The 23,953-nt window shown below is 52.3% G+C and overlaps 1 protein-coding gene across 1 annotated transcript; it reads left to right on the plus strand.

Annotated features, from left to right (window-relative positions):
* Positions 1-1,787: 1,787 nt before the first annotated feature.
* Positions 1,788-23,953, plus strand: RBBP8NL (RBBP8 N-terminal like). The gene is made up of 14 exons (XM_071759802.1): positions 1,788-1,976; positions 10,319-10,430; positions 11,696-11,738; positions 12,207-12,302; positions 12,658-12,770; positions 13,850-13,922; positions 15,752-15,918; positions 16,421-16,503; positions 17,898-18,061; positions 18,985-19,783; positions 20,134-20,242; positions 22,154-22,215; positions 22,532-22,655; positions 23,374-23,953. The coding sequence occupies exons 2-14, from the start codon at positions 10,364-10,366 to the stop codon at positions 23,490-23,492; spliced, it is 2,019 nt and encodes a 672-aa protein (XP_071615903.1). The 5' UTR covers positions 1,788-1,976; positions 10,319-10,363; the 3' UTR covers positions 23,493-23,953.

Genomic DNA, 23,953 nt, shown 5'->3' on the forward strand with positions numbered 1-23,953 from the left:
TCTCACCTCAGTGGTCTGGCTGCTCAGTTCATCTCCCCAAGCTCCCTATCTGCCTGTCACACCACTGCCACTCCCAGGGGATCACCAGGCTGGTCCCAGCATGGATATCTTCTCCCTGTGGTTGGCATTAATTCCACCACCACAAACCTCAGGCTGAGGCACAGAACCATCTCAAGCAATCAATCTCCAGTTCCCCTATCCCTCAGTAAAGCAAAAATCCCGAAAAGGAAGAGAAAGAGAAGGCCAAGAGCTTCCCTCTGCCCATTTTCCATGGCTCATGAGGAGCCTTGGATGGAAAAGTGATCCCCTTTAGCCCCTTGCTCTGTCCCTCTGGCAGGGGAAGGAGCCAGGAATCTCATGCATGCAGAGCAACCGCTGAACAGTCCCTACAGGTCTGCCCAGGACCACAGCTCCCCGAGCAGCTCCTTGTTTACCTGCCACCCATTTCCATGGCGTGGGAGGGCAGCAGCATTCCTGGGAGCCCCGGCTGCTCCCTGCTGCCTGCCCGACCTCTCCCTGCAGCAGCCGGGGCTGGCAGCGGAGCTGCTGATGGGCTCGGAGATGGCTGCAGGGAAACACTGCCAAGGATGCTCCGAGTGGCACTCAGCTCGCTCCAGGAGCCAGGGGTGTCAGCAGGCAGAGGTGACACCACTGCTGGGGGCTGGATGGGAGGTGACACTGCTGGAGGAGCTGAGGACCAGGCTCTTGGAGAGCACCATTCAGCAGTGGGTTTTCTGAGCTGCCTTCCTCTCGCAGGATGAGTCCAATGAGCTCCAAACCCCCTGTCTCAGGAGCTCTCCCTATTCACCAGCCCTGGAAATAGCCCAGGGAATTCACCCTCCCCACCTCAGCTCTCCTGTTAGGCAACACGGATGCGTCCTTCCCGGGCTGTGCTGGGAGGTGGCTGCAGCAGCAGAGCAGGGCAGCTCCTGGCCCAGCAGAACTTGCTGTCTGGGTCTCAGCTATGTAGGCAACAAGTTTTTATTGCTTTTTAATTGTTCCACGCTGAGGGGGAGCAAAAGTACCTCTTGCTTTCCCAGCCCCACCACCCTCAGCAGCGATGCAGGGGGAGGTTGTCCCAGCCCAGCCTGGGCAGGGGGAGCAGTGCCAACATTTTCCTGGGGGATGCTGAAAGAGCTGCACTTCAAAGGCTCAGGACGTGTCCGTGTTGCCTTTGGCTTCACCAGCCCACGGTTTGGGGTGGAAGCTGCTTGTGTCAGCAGCTGGAGCTGGGAGGCAACCTGGGCTGAGCTGGGGCTACTGGCCAGGATCAGCACCCAGGTCACCCAGACTTCCCTCACTGGACCCCAAAGCATCCCCAGAGACTGCAAAGTGACCCAAGAGGCAGCCCAGAACCATAGGCTTTCATCTTGAACTTTTAAGTGCCCATTTATGTCAGTTTGGGCACTTTCCTTCCCTTCTCCTGAGCATTTTTGGGCTGGGGGCTGCTGGTGCCCTGGGCCGTGCCACTTTGGGTTCAGAGGAGGATGCTGTCAGGTTTGATTTCTCTGGTTTCTCTTCCTCTCCAAAAGAGCCAAGTTACATAAAACACAAAAAAACCTCCCATCTTAATGGTGGATGAATTATTTAAATGGGTCTGTTTGCTAATGTGATTGACTTCAACCAACAGCACAGGTTGAACCGTAATTATGGGAAAACAATCAAATCTCTATCTGGGTTCACACCAGACCGGTCCTGCCGCTTTCCTTGTGTTATAGCAGAACCTGTTGGGTGGCTTTACTTAAGCTGAGCCTCCTTTCTGCTGCTGGGGCAAAGAAACGTAAACCAGTAGAGCCAGTCAGACTGCAAAGGGGAAAAAAAAAAAAAAAAAAAAAAAAAAAAATTATGGTTTATTGTCTGTGCAAGTTCACCCACACTGCTCACTCCTGTCTCCCGTGTCCCAGGTGACCGTCGCTTGATCACGACCCAACTGAGCCTGAGGAGTGGAGGGAGAGACCCCAAGACAGTCCCTCAATGTAAGTACTGTGCCTCCACTGGTGTGTTTGTCTGTCCCTGGGCATCCTGGGGAGGGAGTTGGCAGGAACCAAGCAGGGAAAACTGCCCAAAAACTGCCCAGCGGTGTGCTGGGGAGAGCTGTCACTGGGGGCTGGCAGCCAGAGCTTGTTCCAGCTCCCATCTGATGGGCAGAGGCTGTCGTGTCACGGGCTGGCTTGCTTTTCTTTTTTTTCTTGGAGTTTATGGAGGAACTTTGGGTTTTTCTAGCAGCTGGGGGGTGCTGGCTCGCTGCAAAGCGGCAGCTCCGGGGGGAGTGGAACTGGGCCAGCCCGGGCTGCGTGGCCCCTGCCCACCCAGGACCAGAGGGCTCTCTGCTCTAGCAAAGTCTTCTCTGGGGTTTTCTGTTTGTAACGAGACACCCCTGGAGTCTGAAATGCAAAGAAATGGGATCCAGGTTTAGTTGGGGTGAAATGGAAAGGCAGTGGCAGGGGCAGAGCAGTTTTGGGGTGTGAGTCCTGGGGAGTGGTCCGGTCACGTTTGTATCTGGGGAGCAGGGACCAGAGGCACCAAACCCCAACAATCTCTCTGAGCAAACATCAGGCTGTGCCATCACCCTGGTGGGAGCAGGGCCACCAGGTCTGTGGCCACCTGGGGAGCACAGGGGTGGCAGCAGGGCCCATCCTGGGCAGGCAGAACTGCTCACCTGGGTGTCAGTGCCCAGCTCCAGGGGCGCATCACCCCCACACCCCCAGACCTACCTCCCAGACAGCATCTCACACAGTGCTGGCCTGTGCCAGACCACTTTTTGTAGCAAATAACTTACTAGGGGACTGGGGGGCTCTTTTTCCACCCCTGGTTTCCCTCCTTAAGGTGTGATGCTTAAGGGGGATTCTTGTCCCCTCCCTGCTGTCACCTACCTTAAATCTGGTTGAAGGCAGCAGTGGTGGAGGAGACTGTGGCCACACAAGCTGCCTCCTTGCACAGGGATTTTGCTGCTGTGGAGTGTCCCCACTGCCTGCTCCTTGTCCCCTCTGCTGGTCCCATGATGGGGAATGCCCCGAGAGCACTCAGAGGTGAGGTGCCCACAGATCCTCCCATAGCTTCAGTGGAGGACACAGGACACTGATGTGTGGTATTGATTCAAAACCCAGCCTGGGCAGGAAAATGTCCCCAATACCAATGTTTTACCAAGCATTTGGGACAAGCAGAGATGCCTCAGCCCTTAAAGACACCTGGCTGTGGCTGTCCCACTTGTTGGGCAGCACAACGTGGGGTTCAGCTGGGAAGAGAGGAGCCATCTGTGGTGCCCCAGAGGGACTGAAGCCCAAGTGGAGCAGAACTGTGATGGAGAGGATCAAGCCACCCCTTGATCTGGATCAGATGGAAGATGAAGCTGGCAGAGATCTGCCCAGCAAGGTGGGGAAATGTTTTTCCCATGCAAGGTCATCCTAGGAGCAGATATTTCCCAAATTTGGCATCTCCTCTGAGCTTTGCCTTCGATCCACTCAGGACCAAGGAGAGGGTGACAGTGTCCCTGCAGACATGGGCTGGTTTTGGGGACTGTGCTCAGGAAAGGACTCATCCTGCTTGGCAGACCCCCCTGCAGCTGGGTGGGCCCACGTATGGCTGTAGGGAAAGCAAAAGCCACACTGAGTGGGTTTCTCTTCCAAATTAGAGGTGTTGGGCACTTTTCCAAAAGCAGGGAGGTAAGAAGGACCTCCTGCCTGTTTTAACGTGAGCTGCAGGGATTCCAAAGGATGGAGATTTGGTGGAAATAACCCTTAGCACCTTGCATCAAGGCTTCTCCAGGGCTTTCAGGAGCAGCTCACTTGATGCAGCCACCCAAGACCAGTAGCATGTTTCTGATGGGAACCTGGGTGGCAAAACTTGCCAGGAGCTGATGCTGAGACTGGGAAGAGAATGATGCCAATTTTATCTCAGACAATTTATTACCTCCGTATTTTCCTAATGCTAAGCTTTCTTATAGTGCCTTGCATTTTATGTTTTAACTCGTTATTTCTCGAAGACTGCTTCCTTTTGGGCGGCTTCAAGAAAGCATCCACCCTTCTTGCCCAGGTTGTGTTCAACCTGGGGATTCCCCAGCTGAATGATGCCTGAAACCCTGGCACTGCTCACATTGCCCCAAAGGAGCCTGGAAAGCAGAGAAACATCACCCAGAGATCTGCTCCATCACTGCCTTGGAAGAGCCAGGTGGGATGTGAAGGGGAACCCAAGGCTGTTATGAAAGAGAAATATTTCCTGATCGCCAAGACATCAGCTGAGAAAATCCTGGTGTGGAGACCAAAGCCACCCCCCATAGGCACAGGGTCCCCAGGTGCCCCCCCTGGGCTGTCCCCATGGGCAGGGGGTCCCAGCCACCCGGTTTCAGCTCTGGGACCTGCACCCCCAGCAGCTTTGAAGTGCCCTGACCACAGGGATGGGGCCAGATCCAGCACCCTGAGGCCCTGTGAGCTCCCAGGGAGGAGAAGTGCCCCAGGCTGTCCCACCCCCACCCTGCTGACCTGGTTCAACCAGTGGGGCTGAAGAACCCAGGATGGTTTCACAGGACTGAATCCTCCCAGCACACAACCCCTTTTGTGGTGCTGCAGAGAAAAGCTGAGTCAGTTTAAGCCAGCATTACCCACAAGTGTATGCAGGGCAGGGAGATTTTTTTTTTTTTCTTCTCATCTTCATGGCCATCACCTGGACTCGGGATGCCCACGCACACCCTAACCCAGCAGAATAGGAGGTGCCAGCTTATCTGAGCATGGTTATGATGGATCTGGTGCCCTTTACCCCTGGCAAGACCTGCTGACTCCTGCAGGACCAGGGAAGAGGGATTCTCCATCCATCAGGAGCAGTGTGGTCTCCAGGGCACGTTGCTGCTGAGCCCTTCTGCCATGGAGGAGGAGACATCAAGACCAAAATGCCCTGCACAGCTTAACAAGCAAACATCTATCAGAGCTTCCCAGGGTATTTAACCCCCATTTTCCTCTGCTGAGAGCTCTGGAGATGGGGGGAGACAGCAGGAGTGTGTTGGGCTGGGCTGGGAGGTACTGGTGGCCACGTGGCTCCCCTCCCAATGGGGCCTTGAGCTATTCCCTGAGCCTCACCACTTCTCAATTAAAACAACTGAAAAATGTGATAATGCTTCATTACCCACTTCCCAGAACATTTTGAGGTGCTAATTAAGTAATGTTTACAGAAGCTGTGGTTACCCTGAGATGCACAGGCAGATAAGTGGCTACTTTTAATCATAAAATCATAGAATCATCAAGGTTGGAAAAGACCTTTATGGTCATCGAGTCCAACCATCCACCCTCCAACCCCTGACCACTAAACTGTAGCTCTTCTTTTACCAATCTTTTGAGCACCACCTGCCCCCCCCCACCTCCCTGGGCAGCCTGTTCCAATGTTTCACCACTCTTTCTGTGAAGAAGTTTTTCCTAACATCTAACTTGAGCCTTCCCTGGTGGAACTTTATCCCATTTCCTCTTGTCCTTCATCATCTTTCGAGCCCTGGTGCAGGCACAAAAACCCCTCTGGGGATCTGGCCAAAGCCCACCATGCTCCTGGAAGCATCCCACCATGGCCAGAGGGTCCAAGTGCAAGTGTCCTGCTATGTGCCCCCACCTGAGAAAAGCCAAATTCCAGTTTCTGGATATATTTAAGTGTCAAAGATGATCACAACTTCTGCTTTAGTGATTCTGCAACAGCAGGGCAAGCAAAGACTCTGTTCTGGGAGCAGGGATGTCCAGGGGACAGAGGGACAGCCACCAGCTGGGGGCTCTCAAGAAGAAATAAGATAATGGAAGAGCATCCCAGTTGCTGTGGTGGTTGCCATGGCCACAAAGGGTCAGGGTAATGGGGGAGAAATGGAGCTGCTGGTTTTGGGGTGGCCAGGGCTGTGCTCTATCGTGGCAATGCTTTGTAGGGCTGAAGGAAATGGGTGTGGAGGTTGGGGCTCAAGGTTGGATTTTTGTCCTGGAAGATTCTCTCTTCTTCTCCTCTCCTTGCAATGGGGCATATTAGCACAAACCTGAGCAGGGGCAGCATCTCCCTGGTCCTGTTCTGCTTGCTCAGGAAGCTGTGACCAGCTGCAGTCCCCAGCAAGCCCAAAGGGCCATCAGGACCCCAAGTTCCACACAGCCACAGGTGGGATCCCCATCCTAAGGCACCCTGGGGCAGGGTGGCTGCAGCTGGGGCTCACTGCAACCCATCCTATGAGGAGAGGCTGAGGGAGCTGGGGGTGTTGAGGCTGGAGAAGAGGAGGCTCAGGGGAGACCTCATCACTCTCTACAACTCCCTGAAAGGAGGTTGGAGCCAGGGGGGGGTTGGGCTCTTTTCCCAGGCAACTCTCAGCAAGACAAGAGGGCACAAGAGGTCTCAAGTTGTGCCAGGGGAGGTTTAGGTTGGACATTAGAAAGAATTTCTTTAGGGAGAGGGTGATCAGACACTGGAATGGGCTGCCCAGGGAAGGGGTGGATTCTCCATCCCTGGAGATATTTCAAAAGAGCCTGGATGTGGCACTCAGTGCCATGGGCTGGGAACCACGGGGGGAGTGGATCAAGGGTTGGACTTGGTGATCTCTGAGGTCCCTTCCAACCCAGCCAATTCTATGATTCTATGATTCATCCCCTGGGCTGGTGGAGCTGCTGCCCAGCTTCAGGGAGGATTTTTGGGTTGTGTGAGGCAGAGGAAGTCACCTTCTCCTCCTCCTCACTGAGGCAAGAGCCAAAGCTGCTCCTCCTGTCTCACCCGTCAGGGGTCATTTTGCAACCTGCCAGCCCCTGTGCAACCTCCTCCTGCAAAACCAGTGGGGAGGAGAGCAAGAACTGGGCTCCATTTTAGGACAGCCTGTGCCACATGAAGTCCTACAAATAGATGCCCAGAAAAAGGAAAAAAAAAAAAAGACCAACAAAACCACACAAACCCCCTCTCCCTCTGATCTGCCAAGCACAGAGGGCATCACCAAGCAGCTCAGCTTCACACTGGCCTGCAAAATGCTCCTGGCACTGCAGGTTTTCCATGAGTGCTCAGGAAGCTTTCCTGGGTACAAATTCAATTTATAATTCTAAAATTAGCTCAGGAACAGAGTAGGGTAGCCAAGAAAAGAAAGTTTGGCTAGTGAAAGCAGCCCTGCCCTGCAATCACCCAGTTAAATAAATCCAGCCTGAAGCTGAGCCACTCCAGCCCTGCTGCTGGGGAAGTGTCTGGCTGGAAATCCAGCTCTGCTGATCTGTGTCACAACTTGAGAGTCCTGCCTCCTTTATCTTCTTTTTCTCTATCTTTCTCTTTCTCTCTTTCATTCTTTCTCTTTCTCTCTCTCTCTTTATCTTTCTTTCTTCCTCTTCCTCTTCCTCTTCCTCTCCCTCTCTCAGTTCTTTTTCTTCTTTTTCTTTTTTTATTTTTTTCCTTTTCCTTTTCTTTTTCTTCTTTTTCTATTTCTTCTTCTCTTTTTCCTTTTCCTTTTTCTCTTCCACTTCTTCCTTTTCCTTTTCCTTTTCCTCTCTCTCTTTCCTTTTTCCTTTTTCCTCTTTTTCTTTTCTTTTCTTTTTTCTTTTTCTTTGTACTCTTCCTATTCCTTTTCCTCTCTCTCTTTCTCTTTCATTTTCCGTTTTCATTTCCTCTTTTTCTTTTCCTTTTTCTTTTCCTCTTTTTCTTTGTCTTTTTCTTTTCCTTTTTCTTTTCCTTTTCCTTTTTTCCTTTTCCTTTTCCTTTTTTCCTTTTTCTTTTTCTTCCTCTGTTTCTGTTTCTTTTTTTATTTCTTTTCTTTTTTTCTTTTTCTTTTCCTTTCCTTTTCTTTTTCCTTTTCCTTTTTTCTTTTTTCTTTTCCATTTCCTTTTTTCCTTCTCCTTTTCCTTTTTCTGTTTCTGTTTCTTTTTTTTTCTATTTATTTTTCTTTTCTTTCTCTGTTTCTGTTTCTTTTTTTGTTTCTTTTTCTTTTTCTCTTTTCCTTTTCTTTTCCTTTTTTTTCTTTTTCCTTTCCTTTTCCTTTTTCCTTTTTCTTTTCCATTTCGTTTTTTTCTTTTTCTGTCTCTGTTTCTTTTTCTATTTCTTTTTCTGTTTCTTTTTGGTTTTCTTTTTTTTATTTTTATTTTTCTTTCCTTTTCCTTTTCCTTTTTTCCTTTTTTTTCCTTTTCTTTTTCCTTTTCCTTTTTTATTTTTCCTCTTTTCCTTTTTTTCCCCTTTTTCTTTTCCATTTCTTTTCCTTTTTTCTTTTCTTTTTTATTTTTCTGTTTCTGTTTCTTTTTCTTTTTTTCCTTTTCCTTTTCCTTTTCCTTTTCCTTTTCCTTTTCCTTTTCCTTTTCCTTCTTTCATTTTTTTTTTGTTTCTCTGGTTTTGTCTTTCTGCTTTTTGCATTTTTGTTTTTTGCATTTTTGTTTTTCTGTTTCATTGTTCCTCCAGCCCATGAGATCTCTTTTCCTTTTTTCCAGAGCTCAGGAAGCTGTTTGGCAGCTCCGGGTGTGTTGGGATCACCCAACCTGAGCTGGGTGCTGCAGCTCCCCGGCGCGTGCCTCATTTCTTTTGAAAATCAGATGCTTTAGGGGAAAAGTTTCTTCTTCCAGCTCTGCCTGCCCACATCTTACATATTCAGGTGCTCAGGCACACCTCTGCTCTGCATGCAGATAAAAACCCTGGCAGGTTGCTGGCAGGGAGCTGGAGCCTGCTGGAATCCAGGGAAACCTCAGGGGGCTGCAAAATCCAGGTCCCAGCCTGGGTATTAAACAAGGAAGGGGAGAGGTTTTCTCCCTGATGGTGTCAGTGTGGTTGAAGATTGGGTCCCTGGGTGTTTTGTCAGGAATGGGATTGTAGCTGGGACTTTTGGGGAGAAGGTCCCGTGGGTGATGCACCCCTGTGGGGGTCTCTCTTCTTTCTGGGGGTTTTGAACAAGGAAGGGGAGAAGTTTTCTCCCTGACATTCTCAGTGTGGTTGAAGATTGGGTCCCTGGGTGCTTTGTCAGGAATGGGATTGTAGCTGGGACTTTTGGGGAGAAGGTCCCATGGGTGATGGTCCCGTGTGGGGGTCTCTCTTCTTTCTGGGGGTTTTGAACAAGGAAGGGAAGAGGTTTTCTCCCTGATGGTCTCAGTGTGGTTGAAGATTGGGTCCCTGGGTGCTTTGTCAGGAATGGGATTGTAGCTGGGACTTTTGGGGAGAAGGTCCCGTGGGTGATGCTCCCATGTGGGGGTCTCTCCTCTTTCTGGGGGTTTTGGGTGGGCTTGGAGGGCACCCCAGAGTGGAAAGGGATTTCCTGCTGGAAAGGAAAGAATTTATCTCAGCATCAACATCCCAAAAGAGACAGAAACACAGAAAAACCCAAACCAGACTTTTTGGGGGTAGGGGGAAACGTAAGCTCATTAAATAGTGGAAGCACAAAACGTCTTTGCAGTTTGTACAACTTTTCCAGCTGCATGAAATTGCCATGTTATTTAATACAGGCAAGGTGTTATTTGTTCTCTGGAATAAGGTCAATTGATGAGGTTTCTGCAAATGAGGTCATCATTGCTGTCATGAGCTTTCTCATCTCCAAAATTTCCACTTTCCATCCTTGCCAGTAATTTCAAAATTTATGATCACTGAGATCAGGTGAAAATCCCTTTAAAACCAACCACTTGACATCCAGGCTGTTTGTTTCCCAGCTTCCTGAGCTGGGGTGGGGATGGCACTCAGCATGGTGGAATATTAACAATCCCACACCCTCTCTGGGGAAACTGAGGCAGGGGCAGGACAACTCTGCACCCACCAGGCTCCCTGCAGGCCTCAGCTCTGCCCATCACCTCTCCAGGTTTCACTGTAAAATGGAGTGAATATCAATCAGTTTGGTGTCTCCCAAGGATTCCAAGGCCACAGGGGGTGGTGACAGCAGGGTGGCCGAGTGGTGCCTCCAGAGGATCTGTGAGTGGGGGCAGAGGGAGGAAGGATGGGCAGGAGCATCCCAGGACTCAGCAGGAGTTGAGTCCATCAGGGCTCAAGCACCAAAGCTGCCAGGAGTTTTTCCATCATCAGTCCCTCACGGGGTGGTCCTGATGCTACCCCTTCCTCAAGAAGATTCCCTGCCCTGCCACATCCCAGAAAAATGGGAATTAAACAGCTCCAAGTGGAGGGAAGGCCTGCTTTTTCACCTGGGCTTTCAGCTCTCCCATTTTCCAAGCCATCACTCTCTGCTTTGCCCCTGGGGCTGGAGCAGGGTGGAGGGGTCTGGAGATGCCTCCCCAGATGAGTCTGATGATTTCTGCATCTCTGTGGTTAAAGCAAAGCATTTCAGTTTCTAGATCTGGGCTTTGTCTTGTTTCTAAGACTTCCCAGAACACTGCATGGGCAGGACACTTCTCTTTTATTGCACTTTTTGTTTCTTTTTTAGGCTGAAACCTGACCAATTCGAAAGGTGCTGGAAGCAGCCCTGAACATGACCACGGAGAGTTTTGCAGAGTTCCTGAATAAGCTCAAGGAAATCCATGAGAAAGAGGTCCAAGGTAAGGAGATGGGAGAATTCTAATTTAAAAAACCTTTCTTTGGTCACCTTGATATTTTTTTCTTGAAATAACCTGAAGGGAAAAAGAGTTGATGTTGCTTAAGGAGCTTTGGGAATTGGGGCTCCTCAAGCATCACCTGTGGGGAGGGATGGGGATGCAGGGTGACAGCCTGGACCTCAAGGGACCAAACCATCCAGTGACACTTTGATGTGATTTTTCACCTTATCTTGGAGCAGGTTTACTGAGGAAGTAAGCAAATTTTTTGGATGATGAGGAAGAACAGAAATGTGTTATCCCTGGCAATATCCCAAGTGCAGGAATCCCACTTGCTCCATGCATTAATCATGGGGGATTTGGCTCCTTTCCTACTGCTGTGTCTGTGCTAAAGATGAAGTGGGAGGTTTGCAGAAGTGACCTGAACACCCCCTGGGTACCTTCTCTAAGGAACATGGGTTGGATTATATTTGGATACAGAGGGATCAAATGGGAAGAAGGAATAATCTATAAAAGGGAAGCAGCAGGAGTGTCAGGGTCTGCTAAAGAAAACCTGAGAGTCGTGCTAGAAAGTTTACTCCTCTAGGGGATAAATTATTCCTCTGTTATTAAAATAAAAAGCATTAACTTAAGCCACCAAATGCCAAATCCAATTGTTTTCCTATTAGAATAATTCCCAGTATCAATATCATGAAAAAAAAAACCCCAAACAGCACTTTTGGAGGATTCTGGCTTAAGAATTCCTTCTTTTCTTGAGTAACTTCAAGCCATGTGAGAGTCAGAGGAAACTGCTGAGCAATTTAAACCACAGGTTTACAACTCCTTTGCATAAAGTGGATTTGACAAGATGTAATGTCTGCAGATCTGTCATCAGAAGCCATTCCTGTCCAGCTATAAATAATCTCCAAGATGCTTTGCAGCCCTGAGAGTTCTAAAACACTGCCCACCTGGGGAATGTGTGCTGTAACAAGGAGTAACTGGGAAAGAAAAACCCAAACCAGACTTTTTTGGGGGTGGGGGGAAACGTAAGCTCATTAAATAGTGGAAGCACAAAATGTCTTTGTATTTTGTACAACTTTTCCAGCTGCATGAAATTACCATGTTATTTAATACAGGCGAGGTGTTATTTGTTCTCCAGAATAAGGTCAATTGATGAGGTTTCTGCAAAGCCAAGCAATCCTCCTGAAGTTCCAGCGTGGCATTTGGTCTCTGAAGTGCTGGGAAATTTGGCAATAAGTCCTCAGCTCCCCTCTCTCTGTTCATGATTCCAGGTCTGCAGAGCAAGCTGGCAGAGCTGACGACAGAGAAGTGCCGGTGAGCAACACCTCTGCTGCTCTGCCCACACCCCACGGGGACTGGGGATGGAGGGGAGGTTCTGCTGCTTCTTTTTCCAACCTCCCTGGGCTCTCCTCCAAGGCTGCCTGGTTTAGAAAGCACAAATTTGGGTGCCTTTTGCCGTGGGAGTCCCCAGCCATGGGATCCTTGTCCACCTCCACTTTGTCTTCTCCCTGGCAAGCGGTGCTGCTGGGTGCTTGTTCTCTTGGGAAGCAATAAAATGGGATGAAGCAAAGTGCCAGCCCCAAGGGCAGGTGTCACAAGGCACAGCCTGGGCTCTAACACATTTGTTTTTCCTCCTCCCACACCAGCAGAAGTAATTCAACCCCATCCATGTGAGCAGCATGGCAAATTTGGGGCAGAATTTGGGGCAGAGAGGGGGTAAAGGCACAGATCTGGGGGAGAAACCTACTAACCTCCTTTTCTTTGCTTTGTTCCTTCAATTAGTGATGCTCAGAGAATTGAAGAGTTGTTTGCTAAAAATCACCAGTTAAGGGAACAACAGAAAGTCCTTAAAGAAAATGTAAAAGTGTTAGAAAACAGGTAAGATTTCTTTTCCAAGAAATCTTGGAAAAGTGAGAGTTCCCACCCTCGTGCCGTGAGAGTTCCCACCCTCGAGGGGCAGTTTGGGGTTTGATGTCTTCCCAGGAAGGGGCTGGAGCACCTGAATCCCTCACAGTCAGCTGCTGGGAGGGCATGGGCAGAGGGGATTTCCTGAGCTGATGGTGGTGGGACTGGATTTGGTGGGGGACAGAAGGGCCAGGGCTGGATGTTAAGTCCTCTCCCCAGTTCTGGAAGAGGGGCTGGATGCTCATGCTTCTTGGCAGGGCAGGCAGGAGCTTATTTTCCCCCTGGGAACTGTACATTTAAACTCTGCTGACCATGGGTTCTCCCCCAGGCTGCGAGCAGGTCTCTGTGACAGATGCATGGTCACCCAGGAGCTGGCAAAAAAGAAGCAGAATGAGTATGAGACTTCTCATTTCCAGAGCCTTCAGCACATCTTCATCCTCAGTATGTACCACTGGCTTCTGTTAAATCCTCTCCCAGATCTTTACACATCAGCCCACCTGGGGATCAGGCACCCAGGAGGGGTTTGGGGATGGGAAAAGGGAGGGAATTGATTCAGATGTGGGGGGTTTGTTAAATGAATGTGAGCAGGAGCAGGGATGGCAGCCCATGCTCCCCTGAGCAGGGAGAAGCACTCACACAAAGTGTCAGAGCTGGGGGGCTGCAGCCCTCCACACCTCCAGAAATGTGGGAGATGCTCATGCCAAGAGCAGCCCTGAGCTGGTCAGGCCATGTCAGCTGCCTGGAAAAAAAAAAAAAAAAAAAAAAAAATTTAAATATGCGTTTGGCACCACAGAAGCAACACCCTGGCAAAGACAGGAAAGTCACAGCAGCAGCTCAGCACGGGTAGATGGAAATCAAGCAACACGTGTGATGGATCTTGTCCTGAGCCTTTGGCAAAGCTCCCAGCTCAGGCTCGAGGTGTTTTTCCCTGGGGATCTGGCTGGCCTGGGGAAGCTTGCAGGGATAAAGGAGATAAGGCATATAGGGGGAACAGAGAGGGGCAGCAGCCCTGGGTTTATCTCCTCTGTTATTCCATTGCTCCCCAAAGTGCTGCTCAGGAGCAGGACCAAGGGAGGCAGCAGCCCACCCAGCCCTGCCCGGGAGCTGCCTGATCTCTCTCTGTCTCTTTGCCTCCCTCTGATGGGTGCTCACAGTTTCCCCCAGCCTTGGTCCAACCCCCCCGAGACCCCCATCCCTCCCAGCTCAGCACCCACTCATGGGAAGCAGCCCCGATGCTGCCGTGTCCATCCCACCCCCTCGGCTCAGGCTCAGCATCCCCCCAGCTGGGTGGGCTTCGAGCAGCCCCCAATCCCGACCAAACTCCAGGGAGAAAATTCCTCCCTTTTATCCCTTAGCCCTCATGGTCGGGGACTAAGGATGGAAATTCAGCATCCCTCTGAAACCCGGTGCCATCCCCTCCTCCTCCTCCTCCTCCTTCTCCTCTTCCTCTCCCGGCACGGAGCATCCGCTCGCTCCTCCCCGCACCCGAATCCATCCCGGCTCCATTTGTGTCCCTGCAGCCAACGAGACGAATCGCCTGAGGGAGGAGAACAAAAGTCTGAAGGAAGAACTGAAGAGGCTCCGGAGCCTGGAGTAAGTGTGCTCCTGGGTTTGGTGCAGTCCCAGAGGTGCTGGGGAGGACAGGGCCACCCCCATGGTGGTGTCCCCAGGTGTCCCCAGAGGTCTTCAGCATCTCATTTGCCCCTGTGCTCAGCTCTGGTGAAGCCACACCTCGAGTCCTGTGTCTAGTTCTGGGCCCCTCAGCTCAGGAAGGAGATTGAGGTGCTGGAGCAGGTCCAAAGGAGGCAACTGGGCTGGGGAAGGGATCCAGCACAGATCCTATGAGGAGAGGCTGAGGGAGCTGGGGGTGTTGAGGCTGGAGAAGAGGAGGCTCAGGGGAGACCTCATCACTCTCTCCAACTCCCTGAAAGGAGGTTGGAGCCAGGGGGGGGTTGGGCTCTTTTCCCAGGCAACTCTCAGCAAGACAAGAGGGCACAAGAGGTCTCAAGTTGTGCCAGGGAAGGTTTAGGTTGGACATTAGAAAGAATTTCTTTCTGGAGAGGGTGCTCAGCCATTGGAATGGGCTGCCCAGGGAAGGGGTGGATTCTCCATCCCTGGAGATATTTCAAAAGAGCCTGGATGTGGCACTCAGTGCCATGGGCTGGGAACCACGGGGGGAGTGGATCAAGGGTTGGACTTGATGAGCTCTGAGGTCCCTTCCAACCCAGCCAATTCTAGGATTCTATGATTCCTCTGGGTTCCTGGAGATGTGAGGCCCCAAAACACCCTTAATCATCTCAAAAGTCCTTGATGACCTTTGCTCACTGTTCATCCACATCCAAGAATTCAAGTTTTGGGGGGGACAAGGCTGCTCCTGGGAAGCAAAGCCCTGAGCTGCTCCTCTTGGCCACAAACCTCAGCCTGGTTTTTCCATGGCTTTTCCACAGCTCCAGCTGCTCTCCTGCAGCTGCCAGGGAGGGTCTGCAGGGAGCAGGGTGTGTTTGAGGGGGAGGAGGGTGACAGGCAAGGGACTGAGATGGGGTTAAGGGATCTGCACCAACAGGTTCGTGCTCCGGCAGAGCCGTGTGCTGAAAGCCAAATAACCTGCCAGGCTGGCCAATGTATACAAATCAGCTCATTCCTCAAGGGTTTAAATCCAGGGGAATTAGCACTGAGGGATTACTTTCGAAACGTGTTTTCTTTGGAGCACAGAAGCACCATCACCTTAAAGAGGAACTCTCACTTTTACTCCTGATGCTTCCCAGGCCAGGAGGAATTTCCAGGCTGTGGGTCAGGCTGGGCTTGCTGAGCACCAAGTGCTCCTGTTCTGCTCTTCCCTGAGCTGCTGGGTGGGAAGATTTCCAGCCAACCCCCCACATCTCCACATCAGGGTCCAGCCAGGACTTGGTCCATGCCACACTTGTGGGTCTCAGAGTCTCAGTAGCTGCCTGGTAGTGACCAAGAGCATCAGTCCCACCAGCTCAGTGTGGTGAAGGGGCACATCCCCCCCATGCTGAGCCCACCCCTGCAGCAGGCTGAAAGCCCAGACAGGGATGTACAGGTTCTCAGAGAACTTTTGCAATAACCACAGTTGTGTTTGGGCTTACCCAATGCTGTGGCATCCTGAGATGTTACCCACAGCCAGGTGGGGAAACCAGACCTGGAGCTGTCATGCTGGCTCTGTCCCATGCCCCAGACTGCATGTGAGCTGGCAATAAGCTGCAGGGGAGGAGGTGAGGCTGAGGATCCAGTGTGTGTGTCCCCACACACATACATATCTGTATAAAAATATGTATATATCTATATAAAAATATATATATTTCTATTTTGTGCCCTATAACTCAGAGCTCCCACTATAATGGCTCCCAAACCTTCCTTCTCCTGCCCCTTCCCATTCATTCAGCTCCATCTCCTTTCACCAGGGACAGGACAAAGCAGCCAGGAGTCACCTCCAGAGAAAGCAGCTCCACACCCAGCTCCCCCTTGGCTTTATTGTCCCCAGGGAGCAGGAATGCCAGCACTGAGAAAGCAGCTCTCAGGGGAGCAGAAGAAGCCCACCATGATGTGCTGGGACTCGAGCTGGGAGAAGGTGGGTGCTGCTGGCTCCCCCCACCCTTGAGGGACCTGGGGATGGGGAGAGTGACTGAGCCATGGGGCAGTTTTGCTCTGGGAGGTCTGAAGAGCAAAGACCAAGCCATTGGCAGCTCAGGTTGGACGTTGCCATCAGCAGAATAGCTGCTGGGGGGGGAATGCATGTCAGGGGGGAAACGTTGCTCTGCATTAGAGCAAAAAAGTCCTTGGGTGCCCTCACTGAAAGCCAAGTGCTGTGCAGGTGTGGACCCAGCACCCATTTCACCCAGAGCCAATGTTGTTGCCTTGTTTCCACCTACACGAGCAATGGAAAGTACATTCAATCAGGTGCTGGCTTGAGCCTGATGGAATTTGTGGCTCCAAATCTTCAAAAAGAGGTGGCTGGTGTCAGGCAGTGGCATCCCTGGGAGGCTGGGGGTCACCAGCATGCCACAGGGCAGGACCAGCTCTGCAGGGCCTTCACAGTGTCTGCTTTCTGTCTTTTTATTTTTTTTTTTCAGAAAAGCCTGCAGGGCAGAGAAGCCCTGTGAGCAGCAGGACTTCTCCAGGCACTGTCCTCCAAGAAGTCAGCCTCTCAGAAATGGTGAGTTCCTGATGGCCTCGGGCCTCCTGCCCACCACTGGGGTCACCCCAACTGGATCAAAAAGAGGCAGAGTGGGACAGGGCAAGAGGTGGAGGGTGAAACAACCAGCTGGATGTGGGCAGAGCCAAAGAGGACAAAACCCCAGGTGCATCCTCACCACAAAAATGCCACTTACTGCAAGCAAAGCACCTGGAGTGTGGCACAGGCTCCTGTCCCACTGGGAGTGAGGACATCTCTGTTTGCTCCTCTGTTTTTCCTCCATGACAACACATCCTGGAGTCCTCTGCCCATCCTCTGGCTCCTTTCTCAGATGTCTTGCTGAGGAAAGCTCTGAGGAGTGAAGGACCTGGGGGGGATTGTGCTGAGCCCCTTTTCAGTGTAGTTTAGCCAGAGCTACAGAGCCAGCTCCCCATTATCTGGGCCAGCAAGAGCTGGAGCATTGGGAGTGCTGGAGAAGCCTGGAGAACACATAAACCGTGGGAGCTGTGGTTCCCAAGAGCAGATATATACACAGCAGCCCTGCCCAGATGTCTCTCCAGCTGCAGCACACTGAATATTGGTGTTTTCAGAGGGCCTGGTTGCTATTTTGTGGATTGCTGCAAGCTTGCTGTGCCTTTAAAACACAGAGGGAATGTGTCAGCAGAGGGATGCTGAGTGACAGGGATACTGGGAACTGGGAGATGAGGCTGCAGGACCTGGAGCCCTCTTGCTGGTCATGGGAACCCAAGCCCAGAGACACACACCCACGTAGCTGCTGCTGTTTTGGCAAAGGTTTCACTTCCCTGAACCCTCCAGAGAACCTGAAAGGGGAGGTGAAAAGGGGTTTGGGGAAGGCTGCAGGCAGGCTGTGAGGATAATTAATAGGGATTGCAGGAAGGGTTGGTGACATCTCCAGGTGGGAAGGGGAGAGGCATGTCAGAACATGTGGTGAGATGGAGATTGATGATGATGATGATGATGATGATGATGTCCTGGCTTCACAGCCAGGTGCTCCACTGGAAAGACACCCATCAAAGCTCTGTGTGCCAGGAGCTTGCATGAATCAAGTCAGTGGCCTGATTAGGGGTCAGGGAATTGGCAGGGTCTTATCTTGGTTAAGCCACTGAATCATGGCTGGAGTTGAGATGTGGCCTCCTGGGCTACAGATTGGGGCAGCCAGAACATAAAGAGTCCTGCTGATGCCACTAGAAAACATGAAGGAGAAATTTCCTGGGAAAACCAATATAAATATTGTCGAGACCAATATATATATTGACCAGAACTGTAGCAAACAGAGCCTTTGGGAGCTGTCTCTCCTCCTCATGCTGGTGAAGAGCTGTGCCTCTGCTTGACAGGGCTCCCCTTGGCCATGTGCAGAGCAGAACCCCTCACTTGGACTTTTCCCTCTATCCCAGGCATCCCAGAGGATTGCCAACCGGCTGCATGGAACCATTGCCCTGGTGAGACCTGGCTCCAGACCCTGCCTGCTGGAGAGAAGCCCTTCAAGAACAGCAGTGTCCCCACCAGCCAGGAAGACCCCTCTCCCCCCAGAGCGTGAGCACAGCCCCAGCCTCGAGGCGTGAGTTTCGGGGCTTGTGGCTCGTGGTGGTTGGTGGCCCATCAGGCAGACTGCCTGGCCACTTTTTGCTGCCCACCTTCTTCTCCCACAGGGGAGGGGGGAATCTTCCCATTGACACCAGGAAAAAAAAAAAAAAAAAAGACTGGAATCCAGTCTGATGAGATCAGCCTCTGGTTCCTCCAGCTTCATCAGACCAACCCAAAGAAGGAACCGACTGCCCCCACCTGCAGCTGGGAGGAGAGGACCTGGCCATCCCTGCTCTTCCTTATCTATTCTAATGGGCTTTCCTGCAGGGCTCAGCACTTCCCAGGGCTGAGCATTCCCCAGGGATTGCAGGATCCCAGCGGGATGAGCACAGGCAGTGAGTTCACCTGGAGAGGCAGCCACTTTCCCAGGCTGGGAGTGGATCTGCTGAGCCTCCCCACGGAGGCTGCCAGGATGGAGCAGTGGCAGGGATTGGGCTCATCCACTGCACCCACCTGCTTCATGTGGCTGTAAAAATCTCCCAGGGAGGGCAGAGGGGGCTCTTCCCCTCTCCTGGAGGTCTTCAGGCCCACCAAGGCACTTAAAAAGCCCAATGGGGGGGCAGTTAGGGTGCTTCTGGCTGCAGGGCATGGTTTGACAAGTGGCTTCACAGCAACAGGGCTGATACCAACAGTCCCTGCATCCCACCCTTGCTCAACCCCCACCCCTGGAGCTGCCACGGCCCAGGGACAGGAGAAGGGGGTCAGGGGATGGGATGATGCCAGCTCCATGCAGTGTGTGCAGCGTGGGACCACCGTGGCCACCAGCACCCTCCTCCCCAAAGAGGAAACCCTGGGGCATGGAAAGAGCGAGAGACACCTGGAGGAGCTACAAAATCCTCTAATTAATGTGATTTTTTTTATTTTTTTTTTTTTTTCATTTTCCCTTTCTTCTTTTAGTTATTTAGCAGCAAGCAAACCCGACTCCCCTAAAGTTGCTGCCTCCTATGAAAACCTGAAGCTGACAGCCCGGAGGGAGCAGCTTTGTCTTCTCCACAAACACCTTTCCCTGCACCAGCTGGGGCTGGCCAGCAACTGTGCCTCTGCTGAGCAGGATGGCAGCAGCTTCTCCAACCATTTGCTCAGGGCCAAAGATGCTGAGGGCAGGGCACGGGCACAGGAGGGCTGGGAAGATGGAGCAGCCCTGCTGAAGCTCCCTGCTGCCATGGTGTACGTCAGGGATCAGCATCTGGAGGAGAAGCTGCAGCTCCTCAAGCAGAGGGAGAGGCTCCAGCAGCTCCTGGTGCAGCAGTGCCAGCCCAGCCAGAGGGCAGGGGAACAGCCAAAACCTCTACTTGAAGAGAGGCCCCTCTCCCCGTGGCCGAGCATCGTGCTGGGATGCAAGGAGGAAAGGTCCTTCCTGGAGGATACTGCGGATGGGAAGGAAGAGAAAGAGCTTTGGCTGAGCAGGGATGGCTCTGAGCTCCGGGAAAAGAGGGAGGCAGCCAGGGATGATGGGGCAGATGCTCCTTTGGATCTCTCAGACTCCAGCCGTGGCAGGGAAATGAGCTGGCATCCCCGCAGGGAGCCCCGGGGGGCTGGCAGCCCCAGGCTGAGCCCCAGGGATTGCCTGGCAGCCCCCAGCCCCAGCAGGAGAGCCGGGGCAGAGAGGGATGAGTTGTGCTGCCCTAACCCCTGGCCCAACGCTGCCCGGGCACTGCCCCTTGCTGTGAAGGAGGAAAAGGAGGATGAAGCTGTGGTGAGTACAGCTCATGTTGGCATCAACCCTGGTCCCTTCCCTGTCCCCCCCACCTCCAGCATCCCATGGGAGGGTGGCTTTGCTCTGTGTGAAGCCAAGGGGGATGTCTTTGCAGGTGGTGAAGCCACAGAGGCTCAGCCATGGCTCTTGGTCCCCATTTTCCCTCCCCTTTGGTGCCCGTGGGGTTTCCATCCAGGTCCAGGGACAGCACCTGCACCCTGTCTGGGATGCTTGTCCCCATGGATGTCACAGCCATCATGTAGGGGTTGGGGATGGCTTTCTGAAGAAGGCAGCACTTGTGTTCCTTGTATCTTATAGCTCACAGCACTTGTGTTCCTTGTATCTTATAGCTCACTGTCTCCCGGGCACATCTGACAAATAAATCCATGCCAAGAGACCCAGAGACCCCTCCAGAGTCTGGGGTGAGACTACCTGGCAGTGCACAGAAGGCAGAACCAGGTAAAAAAAGTTGTAATTGAGAAGGCAAGATCAAAAGGTACATTTTTGGTGAATGCATCTCCCAGCTGGGAGCTGGGACACCCCCTCCAGGGGCTCCCATCTTTTTGGGGAGCTTTGGATTGCACATTTCCATCTTGCAGGGCTCCGTTTTCAGCCCCACAGATGCCCAGAATTTAGGTTCAGTATCTATAGAGAGAAAAGAACCCTGACTGTTCTGGAGAAGACCCCAGGATCTCTGCCCAGCACAGAGCAGGAGCCACCCATGGGGTGTCCTTGTATGATCTACAGAACACCCAACACCCAGCTGGCTCCAGGAGCTGAAGAGGACAGTTTAGCACTGACCCACTGGCAAAATCCACTCCAGGGTAGAGGTCTAGCACTGGAAAAACCACCCCTGCCCATGCTCCTTTGATCCAAAGCATGTCCTGTCCTGGCACAGCACGTAGGGATGAGCATGGAGCCAGGGATGCTGCTACCTGCAGGTAGGACAGGATGCTCTGCTCCCTTGTCCTGCTCCATCCCCCATAAAAACCCTTTCTGTTCCCAAACCCTTAGCCTGGGGACATGAAGTGCTTTCTCCTGGCTTGACTGAGGTGGGATATGGGCACCAGGTTTGCCCGGGCAGGTGGGAGGCAGCAGCCATGGGGAGTGGAGCAGGGAACACGTCTGCAGGGAGCTGCTGAGTACCAGCATGACTGGCTTGGCCAGAAAGTTGAGCTGGCCTGGATTGGTTGGTCTGGGCGTGTCAGAGCAGTTTGGGAACTGTCTTCAGAGCTGGATTTTGCAGTATAGGAAAAAAAAAAAAAAAAAAATTAAAAAGAAAAAAAATTAAAAAAAAAAAAAAAAAAAAAAAAAAAAAAAAAAAAAAAAAGGTGGGGGGAGTCCTCTGTGATTTACATGGTAAGGAGATAACATCATAGCAGAAGAATTTCAGCTGATTACATTCTGGGTGTGGGAATACAGGACTTCCCACAGTTCTCACCTGAAGGTTGACACAAAGCCCAGGAAACAATGCACAAACACTTCTGCACTCTCTAGTGAACCTTAACCCCAGGAAGGATAAAATAAGGACAGGATCAGACTGCAAGGGCTCTAGGAGTGCCTGGGAGCAGCCCTGGCTCCTCTCCCACCCAGGAAAGGGGCAGCACAGGAGGCCACCCCACCAAGAATCCCACCCCAGCTAGAGATGGGAATCAGGAGCAAGTGGTACCAAGGTCCTGGGATGCTCCTGCCCCTTGGCACAGCTCCATCCCCAGCTCCTTCTGCTCTCCACAGCCAGCACAGGTGAGCCCCTGGGGTGCAGGCAGGGTGATGCCACCACCATCACCAAGCTCAGTCCCTGTCCTGGCTGCTCTGCTGTGTGCAGGGGCTGTGTGCATGTCTGGTGCTGCAGGTACATGTCTGGGGTTGTGTGGCCTCGGGGCTCATGTGCAGCAAAAAACTTTTTGCTGGGCCAGGGAAGCAGCTCCCCCCCCTTTCCTTCCTCAGCTCCTTAGCACAGAGTCCCTGCCAAAAGGCAAAAGCTGGCACTGGCAGCAAACTTTTGAGGATCCTTCATTCTGGCCTCTTGACCCAGAGATGCTTCTCCCCACCCAGGGCTCATCCAGGGAAACAATCTGGGGTTTTTAGATAATCCTCAGCTTCCCAGCCTGCTCCTGGCTGTGGATTTTGGAGGAGGACTTGCAACCTTGGTGTAGTCCCACAGATGGAGTTTCCAGGTCCTGTTGGATCTCCCAGAAGGATTTATTTCAAGCCATGTATCTTGCAGTGTCTCTGCTTTGCAGCAGTTTCTTCCTGAATCTCTTTTCAGTGACTCTCAGAGCCTGGGCTGGGGGCTCTACATCTTCTCATGAGCTTGCCAGGCCTCCCACCAGCCAAAAAAAAAAAATTCTTCCTTTTGTGTTCCCTTAGATGACGACGATGCTGAGTCTGGGAAGCAGGAATCTGATGAGCCAGACACGACAGACAGTGAGGTGTGTTTGCTCCTCTCAGCCCATTAGCTCAGGCTGCCAGGTCCAAGAGGTGTCAGCTGGGTTGTCCCCACCCAAGCTCACTCCAGAAGGTGCCAAACCCCATTCCCACACTCTTGTTGCTGAGGGACAGACACAGTCACTCTTTCCAGCTGCTCAAGAGGTGGATGAACAACAGCATCTGTCCCCACCCCATAGCAATGGTCACAAAGGTCCCCAGTAATGCCACCAGCTCCCTGGGAAAGTGGTGTAGTTTGTAGTCTGACTGTAGTTTGCAGTCCAACTGTTCTTCTCATCAGTGTTCTCACCTCCTCCTCAGGCTGCCCCATCTGAAGATGATCTCCTACCAGAAGCCCAGGTTGATGGGGAATATTTTTGTACCAAAGACAAAGCTGCCACGCTGCAGAAAAAGAGAAAAAGAGGACAAGATCCCTGGACAAAAGGTAGGGAGGAGGAGTTCCTGGGAGCAGGAGCTCAGGGCTACAACTTCTGCTGCTTCCTGAGGGGCTCCTTGGAGCAAACACCCCAGGGCACCTTCCCTGGAGGGGAGAGGAGGATGCTCCACCACCCAGTGCATGCCCTGCTTGCTCACACGTGTTTGCCCAAGGGGACAGAGTGGAGTTTTTCATTTCCCTGGGATCAGACAGCCCCATGCTGGGTTGTGGGAACCCTGGTGTCTCCAGCCAGAGCAAATGCTCAAATGGTTACCCAGGGCAGGGTGGCCAGGGGAGCACCTCAGCTAACAGGGCCAGGTCCCTCCTGTTTGCTGAGCAGTCCAGGGAGGTGGTGACTGGAGAAAGCCAAATTCCCAGGGGTGAGTTAGTGACCTGGGCAGAAAGGGTTCTGCCAACTCTCTTGATCTTCCAGTCTCAGCCCTGGAGTTTTCCCTGGTGACAGGAATGTGTCCTCCAGGTGAATAAGCAGAAAAATGCCCCTGATCAGGGCAGGGTTCCTGCTAAACCCTAAAAAGTGCTCTGCCAGCAATGCCCCAATGCTCACCCCTCTGTGCTGCCCTGGATGGGGCCTCAGAGGGTTTTGGCTTCAGCACCCTGGGAGCTGCTGGGACACCCAAGTGCTGCTGTGCCAGGCCCTTGGAAGTGCCTTGGAGATGGAAATCCATTGCCCTGTGGGTAACTCCTGGGGTCATCTTGCTGTTGACAGGAGGGAAGAAGTCAATGAGAGGAAGAAAGAAAGTCAAAGTGGAGCAGAGCTCAGAGGGGATGGTGAAGGAACCAGAGAACTGCTCCCCCCCCCACAAGGACTCCTCTGAGGACAGCTAACAGCAGGGCAGGAGGAGAAGGGACAAGGATGCTGCAGACAAAAGGAGAGGGCTCAGAGACCCAGACATCCCACCCACACTGGGAGAACAACTCCTGCCCTGCTGGGAGAATTCCTAAGGACTTGTTAATGAGGAGAGCACCCTGAAAATCCTCACTGGGTGCCCCAGAGAGGTGGGGAAGAGCCATGCAGGTGACACCTGGAGCATCCAGGTGACTGCAGGTGGAGCAGCACATCCAGTGATCCCCAGCCCTGTGCTGGAGCAGCCCCTCACACCAGGGCTGGGAAGAGGAGTTGCTTTCTTTGGATCAGGACCAGGTTCTTCCCTGGGATTTCATGCAAAGGGAAAGGACTACCTAGACCTCACTCCTCATGTACCATGTCCTGGTGGCTGACCAAAGGGTGCTGACCAAGCAGAACACCTCAGGGCTCACTGATTAAATCCCTGCCCTGGTTTTTTGTA

Source organism: Heliangelus exortis, chromosome 16 (assembly GCF_036169615.1).
Source record: "Heliangelus exortis chromosome 16, bHelExo1.hap1, whole genome shotgun sequence".
Classification (NCBI taxonomy): Eukaryota; Metazoa; Chordata; class Aves; order Apodiformes; family Trochilidae; genus Heliangelus; species Heliangelus exortis.

Coding starts and splice junctions, on each gene's coding strand:
- RBBP8NL (XM_071759802.1), top strand. CDS start 10,364: ATGACCACGGAGAGTTTTGCAGAGTTCCTGAATAAGCTCAAGGAAATC. Junction 13,923..15,751: donor AAGAGGCTCCGGAGCCTGGA/GTAAGTGTGCTC, acceptor TCCTTTCACCAG/GGACAGGACAAAGCAGCCAG. Junction 20,243..22,153: donor TGCACAGAAGGCAGAACCAG/GTAAAAAAAGTT, acceptor GTGTTCCCTTAG/ATGACGACGATGCTGAGTCT.